The sequence below is a fragment of the Anabas testudineus genome, chromosome 16 (genome assembly GCF_900324465.2).
Source record: "Anabas testudineus chromosome 16, fAnaTes1.2, whole genome shotgun sequence".
NCBI classification, from domain to species: Eukaryota; Metazoa; Chordata; class Actinopteri; order Anabantiformes; family Anabantidae; genus Anabas; species Anabas testudineus.
The window spans coordinates 16,476,038-16,491,053 of record NC_046625.1 but is presented as its reverse complement, the minus strand read 5'-3'; the positions used below and the strand labels follow the sequence as shown (position 1 = coordinate 16,491,053).

Here is a 15,016-nt window from a genome sequence, read left to right as displayed (position 1 = left end):
ACTGTCTATAAAGAGGCATCAACTAAAAGCTGTTGTTGCATGATGAAACCATGTACAGATTGATTTTATTTTCATTATTTTATTTATTTATTTCATTATAAAATTTAATATGACAATTGAGATTGAGATAAAAAAAAATTATCTCTAATTTTGTGCATTCTTTGTTGATGTAATAGAAACTGTTGAAAATATGGCTGATTATTCATCATACTATGATGGAAACTTCTTAAGCTTTGCTCCTTGTGACAACATGGATTTGAAGAACTTTGGCCAAGTGTTCCTGCCCACTCTCTATAGTTTGGTTTTCATCCTCGGCTTCCTAGGTAGGTTATGCATGTTCACACATGTCTTTATTTCCTTGTCTGGACACATTTTGTTCAGAACACGTTGCTTTGAGGACATTTTAGCCTAACAATAAGAAAACATTTTGGGGGTTAAGACTGGGTTTTACAGTTAGGGTTAGAATTAGGTTTTGTGAAGGGTTAGATTTAGGGTGAGGCAGTCAGTTGAGATGGTTGTAGGATTGGGGTAAGGGGCTAGGGAATGCGTTATGCCAATGAGTGTCCTCACAAATATCATCAGATAGAACTTTGTGTGTGTGTATGTGTGTGTGTGTGTGTTTGATGCATTGTTATCTAAATGATTCCATGTTGTTTCCTCCTCTAAGGTAATGGCCTGGTGGTGTGTGTCCTGGTGAAGCACCGCAACCAGACCAACTTGACAGACATCTGCCTTTTTAACCTGGCCCTCTCTGACCTCGTCTTCGTCCTCACGCTGCCTTTCTACGCTCATTTCTCTGTGGTCAGTAAATGGACCTTTGGAGAATTTATGTGCCGCTTCGTCTCTGGCTGCCACTACACCGGGTTTTTCAGCAGCATCTTCTTCATGATTGTCATGACACTGGACCGCTATGTGCTCATCATACACGCTCACACTGTGGGAAGATATCACACTTTGAGAGTGGGCATTGCCTTAACCATGGTTGTGTGGCTGTTGAGTTTCGGTGTCTCCTCACCAACTTTCATCTTCACTAGAGTGATAAATGAGTCGCACGTTGTAGCTATGACCCAGATGAGGAGGCCGAGCGCCCTTAGCAACAAATATATTAGGTCGCATGGTTCCTCTTACTGTGATGGTAGTTTGCTACTGCAGAATCATCCCCACACTGGTGAATATGAGGAAGCAGCACAGAGTTGTCAAGCTGATCATCGCTATCGTGGTTGTTTTTTTCTTGTGTTGGGCCCCATACAACATTTCCATCTTCGTGAGATTTCTGCACAATAAAGAGAAACTGCCAAGAGAATGTAGCTTTGACCAAAATTTAAGACTGTCAATAACAGTGACTGAGACCTTTGCATACACTCACTGCTGCTTGAACCCTATCATATACGCCTTTGTTGGCCAAAAGTTTATGAGACGAGCCATGAACCTGAGGGAGTACATGGTTGCCTAGGATGCTTTGTCCCTCCACCAGAGATATGTCAGACAGCTCGTACAAAAAAAGCTCAATTGTGTCCAGGTCTTCTGACGTCACCTCCAATTTTGCCATGCAGGAGGGGAAAAGCTTATGTTTTTATGGACATGGAAATCTTAACCAAGCTTCAGCATCCTCACAGTACTCATCAGACAAGTACATTTTCTTGTAGGACAGTATGATATTAGAATGACTGAATCTTGGCTCCAATGTGTTGTCATTTTCAAGTGCCAGAGGAAGCAAAGCAGCTCCAGTTCATCACTGAGCCACTATACTGCTTTGTAGGCAGGTTGTTCTGAGACAAACTGTATACTCTTTTTACATGTATATTATTCCATATTATATTGATGCTTAAAAAAATAAAAATGCATATCAATCAATAATGACAGTGTTTGTGTGTGAATTGCTCAGTCTCATCAGGCTCAGGTACCAACACTCTGTTCTATGCTTAACACAAATAATGTTACAATGCAAATTCACACTAACATAACTGTCAATAGCATCTCTGTAAACTAATAACAAAACAAAGATAGATATTTTTCTGATCAAGACTTTTTGTCTGTTAAAATAAAGACTACCTACTTAAAAAGAATTGAATTCTACTTTTGGAATAATGTGTATCATTATAATTTGCACTATTGTTTTGTTATTCTATTGTGGAAGGCTCACTATTACTGTGAAATTTGCTCCAGACTACTGGACATTATTTCCCCACTAGCAAACATACAAAACACACAAGTAAAAGTATAAAGAAAGAGTTTTAGTACTCTAAAGTTACATTACCAGTTAATTGTGAAGCCTGTGCTGCAGATACAGTATGTTCCTAATATGGCAACTAATAACATTTGGACAAAGAAATAGGCAGAGATAAGTCATTAATAATAAGAAGAATAAAATACTATTACTACTACTACTACCACTACTACTAATAAAAATTCAAAATCCAGAATAGGGCTGCTGTTCATGCTATGAAGTCTATCAACTTATGGAGAAAAAAAATTACAGTAATAAATAAAATACAACCTGATTAGTAAATTATGCTCTTTTTAAAATTAAATGGAAGATGGTGCAGCGAGCGGTCAATTACACTATTTACACAGTCATTTGTTATTTATGAGTTTTCATAAGTAACAAGTGTCACACATTCACACATTCATGCAGGTCAATGCTTCCATGAAACAACCCTCGGTATCATTTTTTTTTCACACATACATACATGTGCTGCCGCAACCTTTCTTCAAATCCCACACGGAGTGTCAACCAAATACAACAAAGACAACAAAATAAGAAAATGAAATGCATACAAAAATAATTCATTCATCTCTGTCACTTTCACTGTAAGAGTTTCCCATTCTGAAATGTCATCCAGTTCTACTTGAGTTATCTCAGATGAATCAGGGGTTTTTACATACAGGGATGTTTGATCACCTCCCATGATTCCCAGTCTTATCTCTTTTAAATAGACTTGTCCTTTGTGACATGGTGACGTCCTATCTTCCGTCTGTTTTCCTGGTCACGTTTTTTGCTGTGACAATAGATGGAGATGTATAGGAGCCGTTGTTCTCTCCTTGATGATTTTGTTCTGTCCCATGCATAATAACCCCCGTTATTATGATGATGAAGGCCACCAGACAGGTCCAGCGTAGTATTCTCTCAGTCCCCAGCCATCGTTGTAGTGGAGGCATCATGTGGAACAGGTTTACAGAGGGATGCATGAATCCACAGATCCCTCTCTCCTACCCAGACTGCGGTTGGGGTAGTCAGCAACACCTGGTATGTTCCTGTCCACCGGGGCTTTTGCCAGTGCTTTCCCCTTAAGTCCTGTACCACAATCCAGTCACCAGGTAGGATGTTGTGGAGTTGGCCCACTGCAGGCTCAGGAAGGGCAGCTTTTACCTTAGAGAAAATGTTCTTAAGAGTATGGTTAAGTTCACAACAGTATTACATCTCATCATCCGTGCCTGTCAAAGTCAACCTGTTTTGGGGAAAGAGTGTATTAGTCAGCCGCATGGGCCGACCAGTAAGTATTTAATATGTAGAGAGTCCTACTGTTTTATTTGGGCGACCCCTCATAAGGTTTTGAGTGTGTCTATAACAGCATCTTGGTTGTTCTGCCAACATTTTTTGTAGCACAAATTATATTATCATATGGATCGTTACGTTTCGTTCTTTCGTTCATTTGTCACGACAGCTGTAGGGGCTGTGGACTGAGAAACAAGGAAGTGAATGATGTCCCATATCTGACGTTCATTTATTTGTCACCTGACGCCTGACAAACATTATTTATTCATGTCATTATAATTAATTAGTGGTCTTTTATTCTAATAGATGTGTGTAGTGTTATTGTGAATATAATGTAAATTATGTTTGTACATAAATACTTTCGAGAATTATATCAACATGTAAATTGTGTTATACTTTATACTTTATACCATAAATTAATAAAATATAACATTATTAATAACAACAACAACAACATCAATAATAATAATAATAATAATGTCACGTTTGGGACACAATAACTGCACCATTGTTACTTTTTGCTTTAAAACTCTCACTAATTGTCAAAATAAGTTTTACTTTCACTCTTCCTCTACCAGCCGTCACGTGAAAGGCAGCTCAGGCTGCAGCAGCAGCTCACTCGTTCATCACAGATCTGAGTCAGTGAAATGAATCGAAGTCTGTTTTCCTTATTTTTGTCCTCTTTACTTTACTCTTCCATTTTTACCATTACTCTAATGGCTGATTTCTTTTCCCATTTTTGAAAAGCCTGTCAGTTTTATTCTTCCCTACTTGCTTTACTTTCACTTTTAACTTGCGCCTCCCCCTCTTCTAATATAATCCTGCAGCGTTTTAAATGATCTGTGTAACATAGTGTCAGAGTGGAACATCCTCAAACACGCTGTCCCCATTTTTCTACCATTATTTAGCAGGGACTGTAAGAGGATCAGCCAATTTAGCCAGTTTTCCTGTTTATTCCCCATGTTCACTAATGTATTGGTAATGGTGCTTTTAATTCAATGGGCTTCATCATATCATATCATATCATATCTCATCGTACGGTCGATCTTATCACACATTCACTAACTCTGGACAGTCTGTCCTATGAAGTGCAGTTATTGCAAACTGGACACTGAAGGAGTCACAAAGCTTGTTTCAGTTGTTTTCAGTCACACGTCCATTTTAATCAAGTGGGACTTAAAACTAGACTCTTATATATGTTTCATTACTTATTCAAGTACTTCTATTTTCTAGGATGATATTTATAAATAGTATACAAGTATATAAGACATAGACAAACATATACTCAGTCCACAACCGGCGTTACGCGGATCAGATTCAGTTCAGTACCCGGTTTTACGCGTCCACCTTGGTCCTGTCCTCACTTTGAGCGTCTGCTGTCCGTCGCCTGTTTCCGACGTCAGTCTGGATCCAGTCTCCGTTTGTCGGAGTTTAGTGCGCTGCCGCTCGGTGGACGTAGATCTCGAGACAGTTGCAAAACTCAGCATAACACCGGCAGTAACCTTCAGTCTGGATTCAGGAGCCGATCAACAGAACATCCATCTCAGTGGGACCTGCAAAAAATGTCGTGGAAATTTCTCACAAGAATCAAAACTAAACGACAGCGTGAGGATCCATCTCATGTTTACTACATGCAGCATGGAGAGAGGACATCACCAGTGTACAGATAGGCCTACTACATGTCTTATCACTGATCATCCCTTACATTCTTTAGGGTCGTAAACACACAGGTGGGTTTTTGATCATAGGGTGTCCTTTCTGTGACTTTTCTTTCCCTGAGTTAGTTTGTTTGTTGTCTCTCGACCTAACAAAACATTTTCACTACACCTCTTTGTAAGCTCTATATGATTGATAATGGCTGGTCAACAGAGGAGGACAGCATGAGTATACAAATAACAAGAAAAAGAGGAAGAAGATAAAGATATCAGTTCTAACAGCAGAAACTAGAGCAAACACATTTAAATTTAACTTCGCTTAAAACAGGACAAAGTCACAAAGCATGAACAATACAAGACCATCACACAGAGAACAACTGCATTTTGAACATGTCTCCCCTGATTGAGAACCAGATGCTTTTATATCATAATAATTCTACTGGACTAAATGCTTATTTATCTAATTTTATTACAGTACAAGAATGTGTCAGTGTACAAAGTAAAAAAAGAACATGTAAAATTACAATCAGTTGGAAAAGGTACTGATGCTTATTTTTTGTGAATTAATTTGTGCATGAGCCTTTATGGTTATAAAATACAGTTTGTGCTATGACACAAATAGCAGTCTTGTCATCAAGTGTCGACATGTCAGAAACGTACAGGAAACAGCTGTTTCAATATGATGTACTGTTGTGTTGATTGACAGTTAGTTCCTCTCTATACATTTGAGTACATCTCATCTACAGAGATCCAGACAGGTGCAACTGGATAAGGCATCAGTGAAATCTCACCATGGCAGGTAATTTATCCATATCTACAATCCATAGGTCAGTGTATATTGTAGGCTTGTTCAAAAATATTTATGTGACCGTATGGTATATGCTTTTTTTAACACAATGTATGTTTCTGCCTATTTTCCAATAAAATCAAAATATGTTTGTTACAGTAGGCTGTTCCACATATATTTTGTATTTACATTTGAAATTTTATTCATAATAAGACAAAACAATATCTTATGTAATTTAGTGCTTATTATATTATTTTATCATTTTTGAATAAATGGCAAATTTTGTGTAACTGTTGTAATGCCCTTTACAGCACATGCTATTTGTTGTTATACAACATACAAAGAAACCTCTACTAGATACAATTATTCCAAGTTGAAACCACTTGGGATATGAATGAGAAATAAAATAAAAAAAATCATCATTTTTATTAAATGTTGGCATTATTTTGTCTATCCTTTGTTGATGAATGTGTAGCTGTGGGACAATAAATATATTAATATTAAAATAAATATATTATAGTTAAATAAATATATTATAGTTACATATATCTCATTTATTTGGTTTTACTTCTAGTTTACCTCATTTGGTCCAATGTAGCGAAGAGATGATAGACTTCCTGTGACTCATAATGCTACATGGTATTTAAAACACCTTCGTGTGTTTCCACAAATAGTAGACAGTGGTTAGTCTGAATAATCATGTTGAGTCTTTAATTGAGCAAGCATTGATCACAGGCAACCAGAACCTTTCCACTTATTAGCTCTTTTCTATAATATAACAATGATACTGTCGCCTTAAAATTAACATGAGTTGTTGTAATTGAAATTTTTGAAAATATGTCTGTCTGCAGAAAATGAAACCAATGACAACCTCACCACGTATGATTATTCATCATACTATTATGATAACTTCTCAAGCTTCGCTCCTTGTGACAACGTGGATTTGAAGGACTTTGGCCAAGTGTTCCTGCCCACTCTCTATAGTTTGGTTTTCATCCTCGGCTTCCTAGGTAGGTTATGCCTGTTCATGCATGTTTTTATTTACTTGTCTTGACACATTTTGTTCAGATGCCGTAAGAACATTTTGGTCTTGTGAGGACATTTTAGTCTCACAAAAAGAGCAATTTTCAGGGCCAAGACTGGGTTTTACTGTGTTTTCCTCCTCTAAGGTAATGGCCTGGTGGTGTGTGTCCTGGTGAAGCACCGCAACCAGACCAACTTGACAGACATCTGCCTTTTCAACCTGGCTGTCTCTGACCTTGTCTTCGTCCTCACGCTGCCTTTCTACGCTCATTTCTCTGTGGTCAGTAAATGGACCTTTGGAGACTTTATGTGCCGCTTCGTCTCTGGCTGCCACTACACCGGGTTTTTCAGCAGCATCTTCTTCATGATTGTCATGACACTGGACCGCTATGTGCTCATCATACACGCTCATACTGTGGGAAGATATCACACTTTGAGAGTTGGCATTGCCTTAACCATGGTTGTGTGGCTGTTGAGTTTCTGTGTCTCCTCACCAACTTTCATCTTCACTAGAGTGATAAATGAGTCGCATGGCTTGAGTTGCAGCTATGACCCGGATGAGGAGGCCGAGCACCCGTACGTCCCCTTAGCAACAAATATATTAGGTCTCATGGTTCCTCTTACTGTGATGGTAGTTTGCTACTGCAGAATCATCCCCAAACTGGTGAACATGAGGACTGCAAAGAAGCACCGTGTTGTCAAGCTGATCATCGCTATCGTGGTTGTTTTTTTCTTGTGCTGGGCCCCATACAACATTTCCATCTTCTTGAGATTTCTGCACAATAAAGAGAAACTGCCAATGGAATGTATCTTCAACAAAAATTTAAGACTGTCAATAACAGTGACTGAGACTATTGCATACACTCACTGCTGCCTGAACCCTATCATATACGCCTTTGTTGGCCAAAAGTTTATGAAACGAGCCGTGCACCTGCTGAGTAAGTGGTTGCCTGGGACGCTTCGTCCCTCCACCATAGATATGTCAGACAGCTCGTACAAGAAAAGCTCAATTGCGTCCAGGTCTTCAGACGTCACCTCCAATTTCGCCATGTAGGAGAGGAAAAGCAAATGTTTTTATGGACATTTGTGTTTTTTTCATGCTTATTGAAAAAGTTGGTTGAAGCACATTCATGCCTCTGAAATCTTAACCAAGCTTCTAAACATCTAACATTTTTGTAGTACTTTCTTTTGAATACTTTGTTTTTTTTAGTCCAAATGTCTGCAGTGTGAACTGTAGCTTTGTGATAACAATCTCACAGTCACGTGTGGGGACGTACAGGAAACATACTGTGTTTCCAGAGATCCAGACAGTATGGAGAGCCCTGAAGTCCAGCCACTTATGAACTGACCGGCATCAGTGAAATCTCACCATGGCAGGTGAATTGCATTTTTACAACTATATATATTTGTTTGTTTTTTTATCCATATCTAATATCCATAGGTCAGTGTATTGTGGGCTTATTAAAAAATATTGATGTGACCATGTGGGATGCTTTTTTGACACAATATATGTTTCTGACTATTTTCCAATAAAATAAAAATGTGTTTGTTACAGCAGACTGTTCCACAAACAGCACTGTGCAAAAGTGTTAGGTACAGTTAATTTCTTAACTATGCCTAAGACTTATTTTAAATGTTGGCATTATTTTATCTATCCTTTGTTGATGAATGTGTGGCTGTGGGACATTTTTTTCAAAATGGTAAATTTACTTGTTATGACCAGCAGGTGGCATAAAAACCACATGTTTAGTTGACTTTGAAGGTTGTTCACCTAAATTACGCATCATTGCAGTGTAGTGGTAGAGATGTCCATGCAGATAGTTATTGTCTTCTTATAAGAAAGACTAATACATATATTAGTTGCATTTATCCAATTCATTTGGTTTTACTTTTTGTTTGCTCTGTTTGGTCCAATATAGCTAAGAGATAAAAAGACTTCCTGTGACGCTTATAACGCTACATATCATTTAAAACACCTTCATGTGTTCCCATAAGTAGTAGACAGTGGTTAGTCTGAATAATCATGTTGAGTCTTCAAAAAGTGAGCAAGCAATGCTCACGCATGACAGCGTGAGGATTCATCTCATGCTTACTACATGCAGCATGGAGAGAAGACATCACCAGTGTTCTCTGACTCTGTCATCTACACTTCCACTTTTATAGGCACAAAGAAACAACCCCGACACAAATACAGATACCAAATGTCTTATCACTGATCATCCCTTACATTCTTTAGGGTCGTAAACACACAGATGGGTTCCGTCTGATTTCCTGGTCACGTTTTTTGCTGTGACAATAGATGAAGATGTATAGTAGCTGTTGTTCTCTCCTTGATGATTTTGTTCTGTCCCATGCATAATAACCCCCGTTATTATGATGATGAAGGCCACCAGACAGGTCCAGCGTAGCATTCTCTCAGTCCCCAGCCATCGTTGTAGTGGAGGCATCATGTGGAACAGGTTTACAGAGGGATGCATGAATCCACATATCCCTCTCTCCTACCCGGACTGCGGTGGGGGTAGTTAGCAACACCTGGTATGTTCCTGTCCACCGGGGCTGGTGCCAGTGCTTTCCCCTTAAGTCCTGTACCACAATCCAGTCACCAGGTAGGATGTTGTGGAGTTGGACCACTGCAGGCTCAGGAGGGGCAGCCTTTACCTTAGAGAAAATGTTCTTAAGAGTATGGTTAAGTTCACAACAGTATTACATCTCATCATCCGTGCCTGTCAAAGTCAACCTGTTTTGGGGAAAGAGTGTATTAGTCAGTCGCATGGGCCGACCAGTAAGTATTTAATATGGAGAGAGTCCTACTGTTTTATTTGGGGACCCCTCATAAGGTTTTGGGTGTGTCTATAACAGCATCTTGGTTGTTCTGCCAACATTTTTTGTAGCACAAATTATATTATCATATGGATCGTTACGTTTCGTTCTTTCGTTCATTTGTCACGTGACAGCTGTAGGGGCTGTGGACTGAGAAACAAGGAAGTGAATGATGTCCCATATCTGACGTTCATTTATTTGTCACCTGACGCCTGACAAACATTATTTATTCATGTCATTATAATTAATTAGTGGTCTTTTATTCTAATAGATGTGTGTAGTGTTATTGTGAATATAATGTAAATTATGTTTGTACATAAATACTTTCGAGAATTATATCAACATGTAAATTGTGTTATACTCTTCCATAAAATAATAAAATATAACATTATTAATAACAACAACAACAACATCAATAATAATAATAATAATAATAATGTCACGTTTGGGACACAATAACTGCACCATTGTTACTTTTTGCTTTAAAAGTCTCACTAATTGTCAAAATAAGTTTTGCTTTCACTCTTCCTCTACCAGCCGTCACGTGAAAGGCAGCTCAGGCTGCAGCAGCAGCTCACTCGTTCATCACAGATCTGAGTCAGTGAAATGAATCGAAGTCTGTTTTCCTTATTTTTCTCCTCTATACTTTACTCTTCCATTTTTACCATTACTCTAATGGCAGATTTATTTTCCCATTTTTGCAAAGCCTGTCAGTTTTATTCTTCCCTACTTGCTTTACTTTCACTTTTAACTTGTGCCTCCCCCTCTTCTAATATAATCCTGCAGCGTTTTAAATGATCTGTGTAACATAGTGTCAGAGTGGAACATCCTCAAACACGCTGTCCCCATTTTTCTACCATTATTTAGCAGGGACTTTAAGAGGATCAGCCAATTTAGCCAGTTTTCCTGTTTATTCCCATGTTCACTAATGTATTGGTACTGGTGCTTATAATTCAATGGGCTTCATCATATCATATCATATCATATCTCATCGTACGGTCGATCTTATCACACATTCACTAACTCTGGACAGTCTGTCCTATGAAGTGCAGTTATTGCAAACTGGACACTGAAGGAGTCCTCACAAAGCTTGTTTCAGTTGTTTTCAGTCACACGTCCATTTTAATCAAGTGGGACTTGAAACTAGACTCTTATATATGTTTCATTACTTATTCAAGTACTTCTATTTTCTAGGATGATATTTATAAATAGTATACAAGTATATAAGACATAGACAAACATATACTCAGTCCACAACCGGCGTTACGCGGATCAGATTCAGTTCAGTACCCGGCTTTACGCGTCCACCTTGGTCCTGTCCTCACTTTGAGCGTCTGCTGTCCGTCGCCTGTTTCCGACGTCAGTCTGGATCCAGTCTCCGTTTGTCGGAGTTTAGCGCGCTGCCGCTCGGTGGACGCAGATCTCGACACAGTTGGAAAACTCAGCATAACACGGGCAGTAACCTTCAGTCTGGATTCAGGAGCCGATCAGCAGAACATCCATCTCAGTGGGACCTGCAAAAATGACAGCGTGAGGATTCATCTCATGTTTACTACAGGCAGCATGGAGAGAGGACATCACCAGTGTACAGATACTACATGTCTTATCACTGATCATCCCTTACATTCTTTAGGGTCGTAAACACACAGGTGGGTTTTTGATCATAGTCTGTCCTTTCTGTGACTTTTCTTTCCCTGAGTTAGTTTGTTTGTTGTCTCTTGACCTAACAAAACATTTTCACTACACCTCTTTGTAAGCTCTATATGATTGATAATGGCTGGTCAACAGAGGAGGACAGCATGAGTATACAAATAACAAGAAAAAGAGGAAGAAGAAGAAGATATCAGTTCTAACAGCAGAAACTAGAATAAACACATTTCAATTTAGTTTCAACCTAAAACAGGACAAAGTCGCACAGCATGAACAATACAAGACCATCACACAGAGAACAACTGCATTTTGAACATGTCACCCCTGATTGAGAACCAGGTAAAATGAAACGCCTTTTTATTGTCATTTGTCACATTTACATGTTACAGATGAAATTGGTTTTCTGCATTGAACCCATCCCCTGTCTGTGACAGGGTTTGAACCCTGAACCTTCTGTATCTCAGGCCTGGACTAAATGCTTATTTATTTAATTGTATTACAGAATAAGTATGTGTCAGTGTTACAAAGTAAAAAAAGAAGAATATGTAAAACTACAATCAGTTGGAAAACATACTGATGCTTTTTTTTGTGAATGAATTTGTGTATGAGTCTTTATGGTTAAAAAATACAGTTTTTGCCATGAGACTAAAAATAACACTCACGTCATTTGAGTGTGTACATGACAGACAAGTACTTTCTTTTGGTGGTCTTTATGTCTGCAGTGTGAACTGTAGCTTGATTGTGATCTATGATTGTCACAGTCACATGTGGGGACGTACAGGAAACAACTTGACAGACAAAAAGACAGTTAGTTCCTCTCTGTACATTTGAGTACATCACATCTGAGAGATCCAGACCGGGGGGAGTAAAAGAGCCCAAGCCAACTATTAACTGACTGGAAAAGGCATCAGTGAAATTTCACCATGGCAGGTGAATTGCATTTTTACAACTATAGCTTCTTAAAAAATATTAATTAAAAATATATTATTATTGTACCACATATATTTTGTATTTCCGTTTGAAATTTTATTCATAATAAGATTAAACAATATCTTATGTAATTTATTGCTTATTATATTATTTTATCTTTTTTGAATAAATGGCAAATTTAGTCTAACTGTTGTAATGTCCTTTACATCACATGCTATTTATTGTTATACAACATAAAAAGAAACCTCTACTAGATACAATTATTCCAAGTTGAAACCACTTGGGATATGAATGATAAATAAGTAAATAATCATTTTTATTAAATGTTGGCATTATTTTGTCTATCCTTTGTTGATGAATGTGTAGCTGTGGGATAATATATATATTAGTTGCATATATCTAATTTATTTGGTTTTACTTCTTGTTTACCTCATTTGGTCCAATATAGCTAAGAGATGAAGATACTTCCTGTGACTCATAACGCTACATGGCATTTAAAACATCCTTTGTGTGTTTCCACAAATAGTAGACAGTGGTTAGTCTGAATAATCATGTTGAGTCTTCAAAAAGTGAGCAAGCATTGATCACAGGCAACCAGAATCTTTCCACTTATTAGCTCTTTTCTATAATATAATACTGATACTCTCGCCTAAAAATTAAGATGAGTTGTTGTAATTGAAATTGTTGAAATTATGTCTGTCTGCAGAATTTGAAACGAATGACAGCCTCACCACGTATGATTATTCATCATACTATGATGAAAACTTCTCAAGCTCCGCTCCTTGTGACAACGTTGATTTGAAGAACTTTGTCCAAGTGTTCCTGCCCACTCTCTACAGTTTGGTTTTCATCCTCGGCTTCCTAGGTAGGTTATGCCTGTTCATACAGGCCTTTATTTCCTTGTCTGGACACATTTTGTTCAGATACCACTGCTGTAAGAATATTTTGGTCTTGTGAGGACATTTTAGCCTCACAAAAAAGAGCAATTCTCAGGGCTAAGACTGGGTTTTACTGTGTTTTCCTCCTTTAAGGTAATGGCCTGGTGGTGTGTGTCCTGGTGAAGCACCGCAACCAGACCAACTTTACAGACATCTGCCTTTTCAACCTGGCTGTCTCTGACCTTATCTTCGTCCTCACGCTGCCTTTCTACGCTCATTTCTCTGTGGTCAGTAAATGGACCTTTGGAGAATTTATGTGCCGCTTCGTCTCTGGCTGCCACTACACCGGGTTTTTCAGCAGCACCTTCTTCATGATTGTCATGACACTGGACCGCTATGTGCTCATCATACACGCACATACTGTGAGAAGATATCGCACTTTGAGAGTGGGCATTGCCTTAACCATGGTTGTGTGGCTGTTGAGTTTCAGTGTCTCCTCACCAACTTTCATCTTCACTAGAGTGATAAATGAGTCGCATGGCTTGAGTTGTAGCTATGACCCGGATGAGGAGGCCGAGCACCCGTACGTCCCCTTAGCAACAAATATATTAGGTCTCATGGTTCCTCTTACTGTGATGGTAGTTTGCTACTGCAGGATAATCCCCAAACTGGTGAACATGAGGACTGCAAAGAAGCACCGTGTTGTCAAGCTGATCATCGCTATCGTGGTTGTTTTTTTCTTGTGCTGGGCCCCATACAACATTTCCATCTTCTTGAGATTTCTGCACAATAAAGAGAAACTGCCAATGGAGTGTAACTTCAACAAAAATTTAAGACTGTCAATAACAGTGACTGAGACCATTGCATACACTCACTGCTGCTTGAACCCTATCATATACGCCTTTGTTGGGCAAAAGTTTATGAAACGAGCCGTGATCCTGCTGAGTAAGTGGTTGCCTGGGACACTTTGTCCCTCCACCAGAGATATGTCAGACAGCTCGTACAAGAAAAGCTCAATTGCGTCCAGGTCTTCAGACGTCACCTCCAATTTCGCCATGTAGGAGAGGAAAAGCAAATGTTTTTATGGTCATTTGTGTTTTTTTCATGCTTATTGAAAAAGTTGGTTGAAGCACATTCATGCCTCTGAAATCTTAACCAAGCTTCTGAACATCTAACATTTTTGTAGTACTTTCTTTTGAATACTTTGTTTTTTTAGTCCAAATGTCTGCAGTGTGAACTGTAGCTTTGTGATAACAATCTCACAGTCACGTGTGGGGACGTACAGGAAACATACTGTGTTTCCAGAGATCCAGACAGTATGGAGAGCCCTGAAGTCCAGCCACTTATGAACTGACTTGAAAAGGCATCAGTGAAATCTCACCATGGCAGGTGAATTGCATTTTTACAACTATATATATTTGTTTTGTTTTTTTTATCCATATCTAATATCCATAGGTCAGTGTATTGTAGGCTTGTTAAAAAATATTTGTGTGACCATGTGGGATGCTTTTTTGACACAATGTATGTTTCTGACTATTTTCCAATAAAATAAAAAAATGTTTGTTACAGCAGACTGTTCCACAAACAGCACTGTGCAAAAGTGTTAGGTACAGTTAATTTCTTAACTGTGCCTAAGACTTATTTTAAATGTTGGCATTATTTTATCTATCCTTTGTTGATGAATGTGTAGCTGTGGGACATTTTTTTCAAGATAGTAAATTTACTTGTTATGACCAGCAGGTGGTATAAAAACCACATGTTTAGTTGACTTTGAAGG

General features: G+C 38.4%; 2 protein-coding genes across 3 annotated transcripts; both read left to right on the top strand.

Annotated features, from left to right (window-relative positions):
- The first annotated feature begins 190 nt into the window (after positions 1-190).
- On the top strand, positions 191-14,749 carry LOC113169459 (C-C chemokine receptor type 1-like). The gene is made up of 3 exons (XM_026370858.1): positions 191-323; positions 668-1,042; positions 13,768-14,749. Exons 1-3 carry the CDS (start codon positions 191-193, stop codon positions 14,298-14,300), a joined length of 1,041 nt encoding a protein of 346 aa, XP_026226643.1. The 3' UTR covers positions 14,301-14,749.
- LOC113170443 (C-C chemokine receptor type 1-like) lies at positions 5,190-8,442 on the top strand. 2 transcript variants are annotated; one of them, XM_026372547.2, is made up of 4 exons: positions 5,190-5,226; positions 5,898-5,950; positions 6,790-6,948; positions 7,108-8,442. In XM_026372547.2, the coding sequence occupies exons 2-4, from the start codon at positions 5,944-5,946 to the stop codon at positions 8,013-8,015; spliced, it is 1,074 nt and encodes a 357-aa protein (XP_026228332.1). In that variant the 5' UTR covers positions 5,190-5,226; positions 5,898-5,943; the 3' UTR covers positions 8,016-8,442. The 2 variants fall into 2 exon arrangements, with proteins under 2 accessions (XP_026228332.1, XP_026228331.1); XM_026372546.1 differs by lacking the exon at positions 5,190-5,226 and having other exon boundaries at positions 5,887-5,950.
- Positions 14,750-15,016: the final 267 nt, after the last annotated feature.

What these genes read in the sequence shown, in the direction of transcription:
- LOC113169459 (XM_026370858.1), top strand. Translation starts at nt 191, where the DNA reads ATGGCTGATTATTCATCATACTATGATGGAAACTTCTTAAGCTTTGCT. An exon ending in TTTCATCCTCGGCTTCCTAG is followed by an intron (nt 324 to 667) that starts GTAGGTTATGCA and finishes TCCTCCTCTAAG; the next exon opens with GTAATGGCCTGGTGGTGTGT. An exon ending in CATCTTCACTAGAGTGATAA is followed by an intron (nt 1,043 to 13,767) that starts ATGAGTCGCACG and finishes CTAGAGTGATAA; the next exon opens with ATGAGTCGCATGGCTTGAGT.
- LOC113170443 (XM_026372547.2), top strand. An exon ending in TTTCATCCTCGGCTTCCTAG is followed by an intron (nt 6,949 to 7,107) that starts GTAGGTTATGCC and finishes TCCTCCTCTAAG; the next exon opens with GTAATGGCCTGGTGGTGTGT.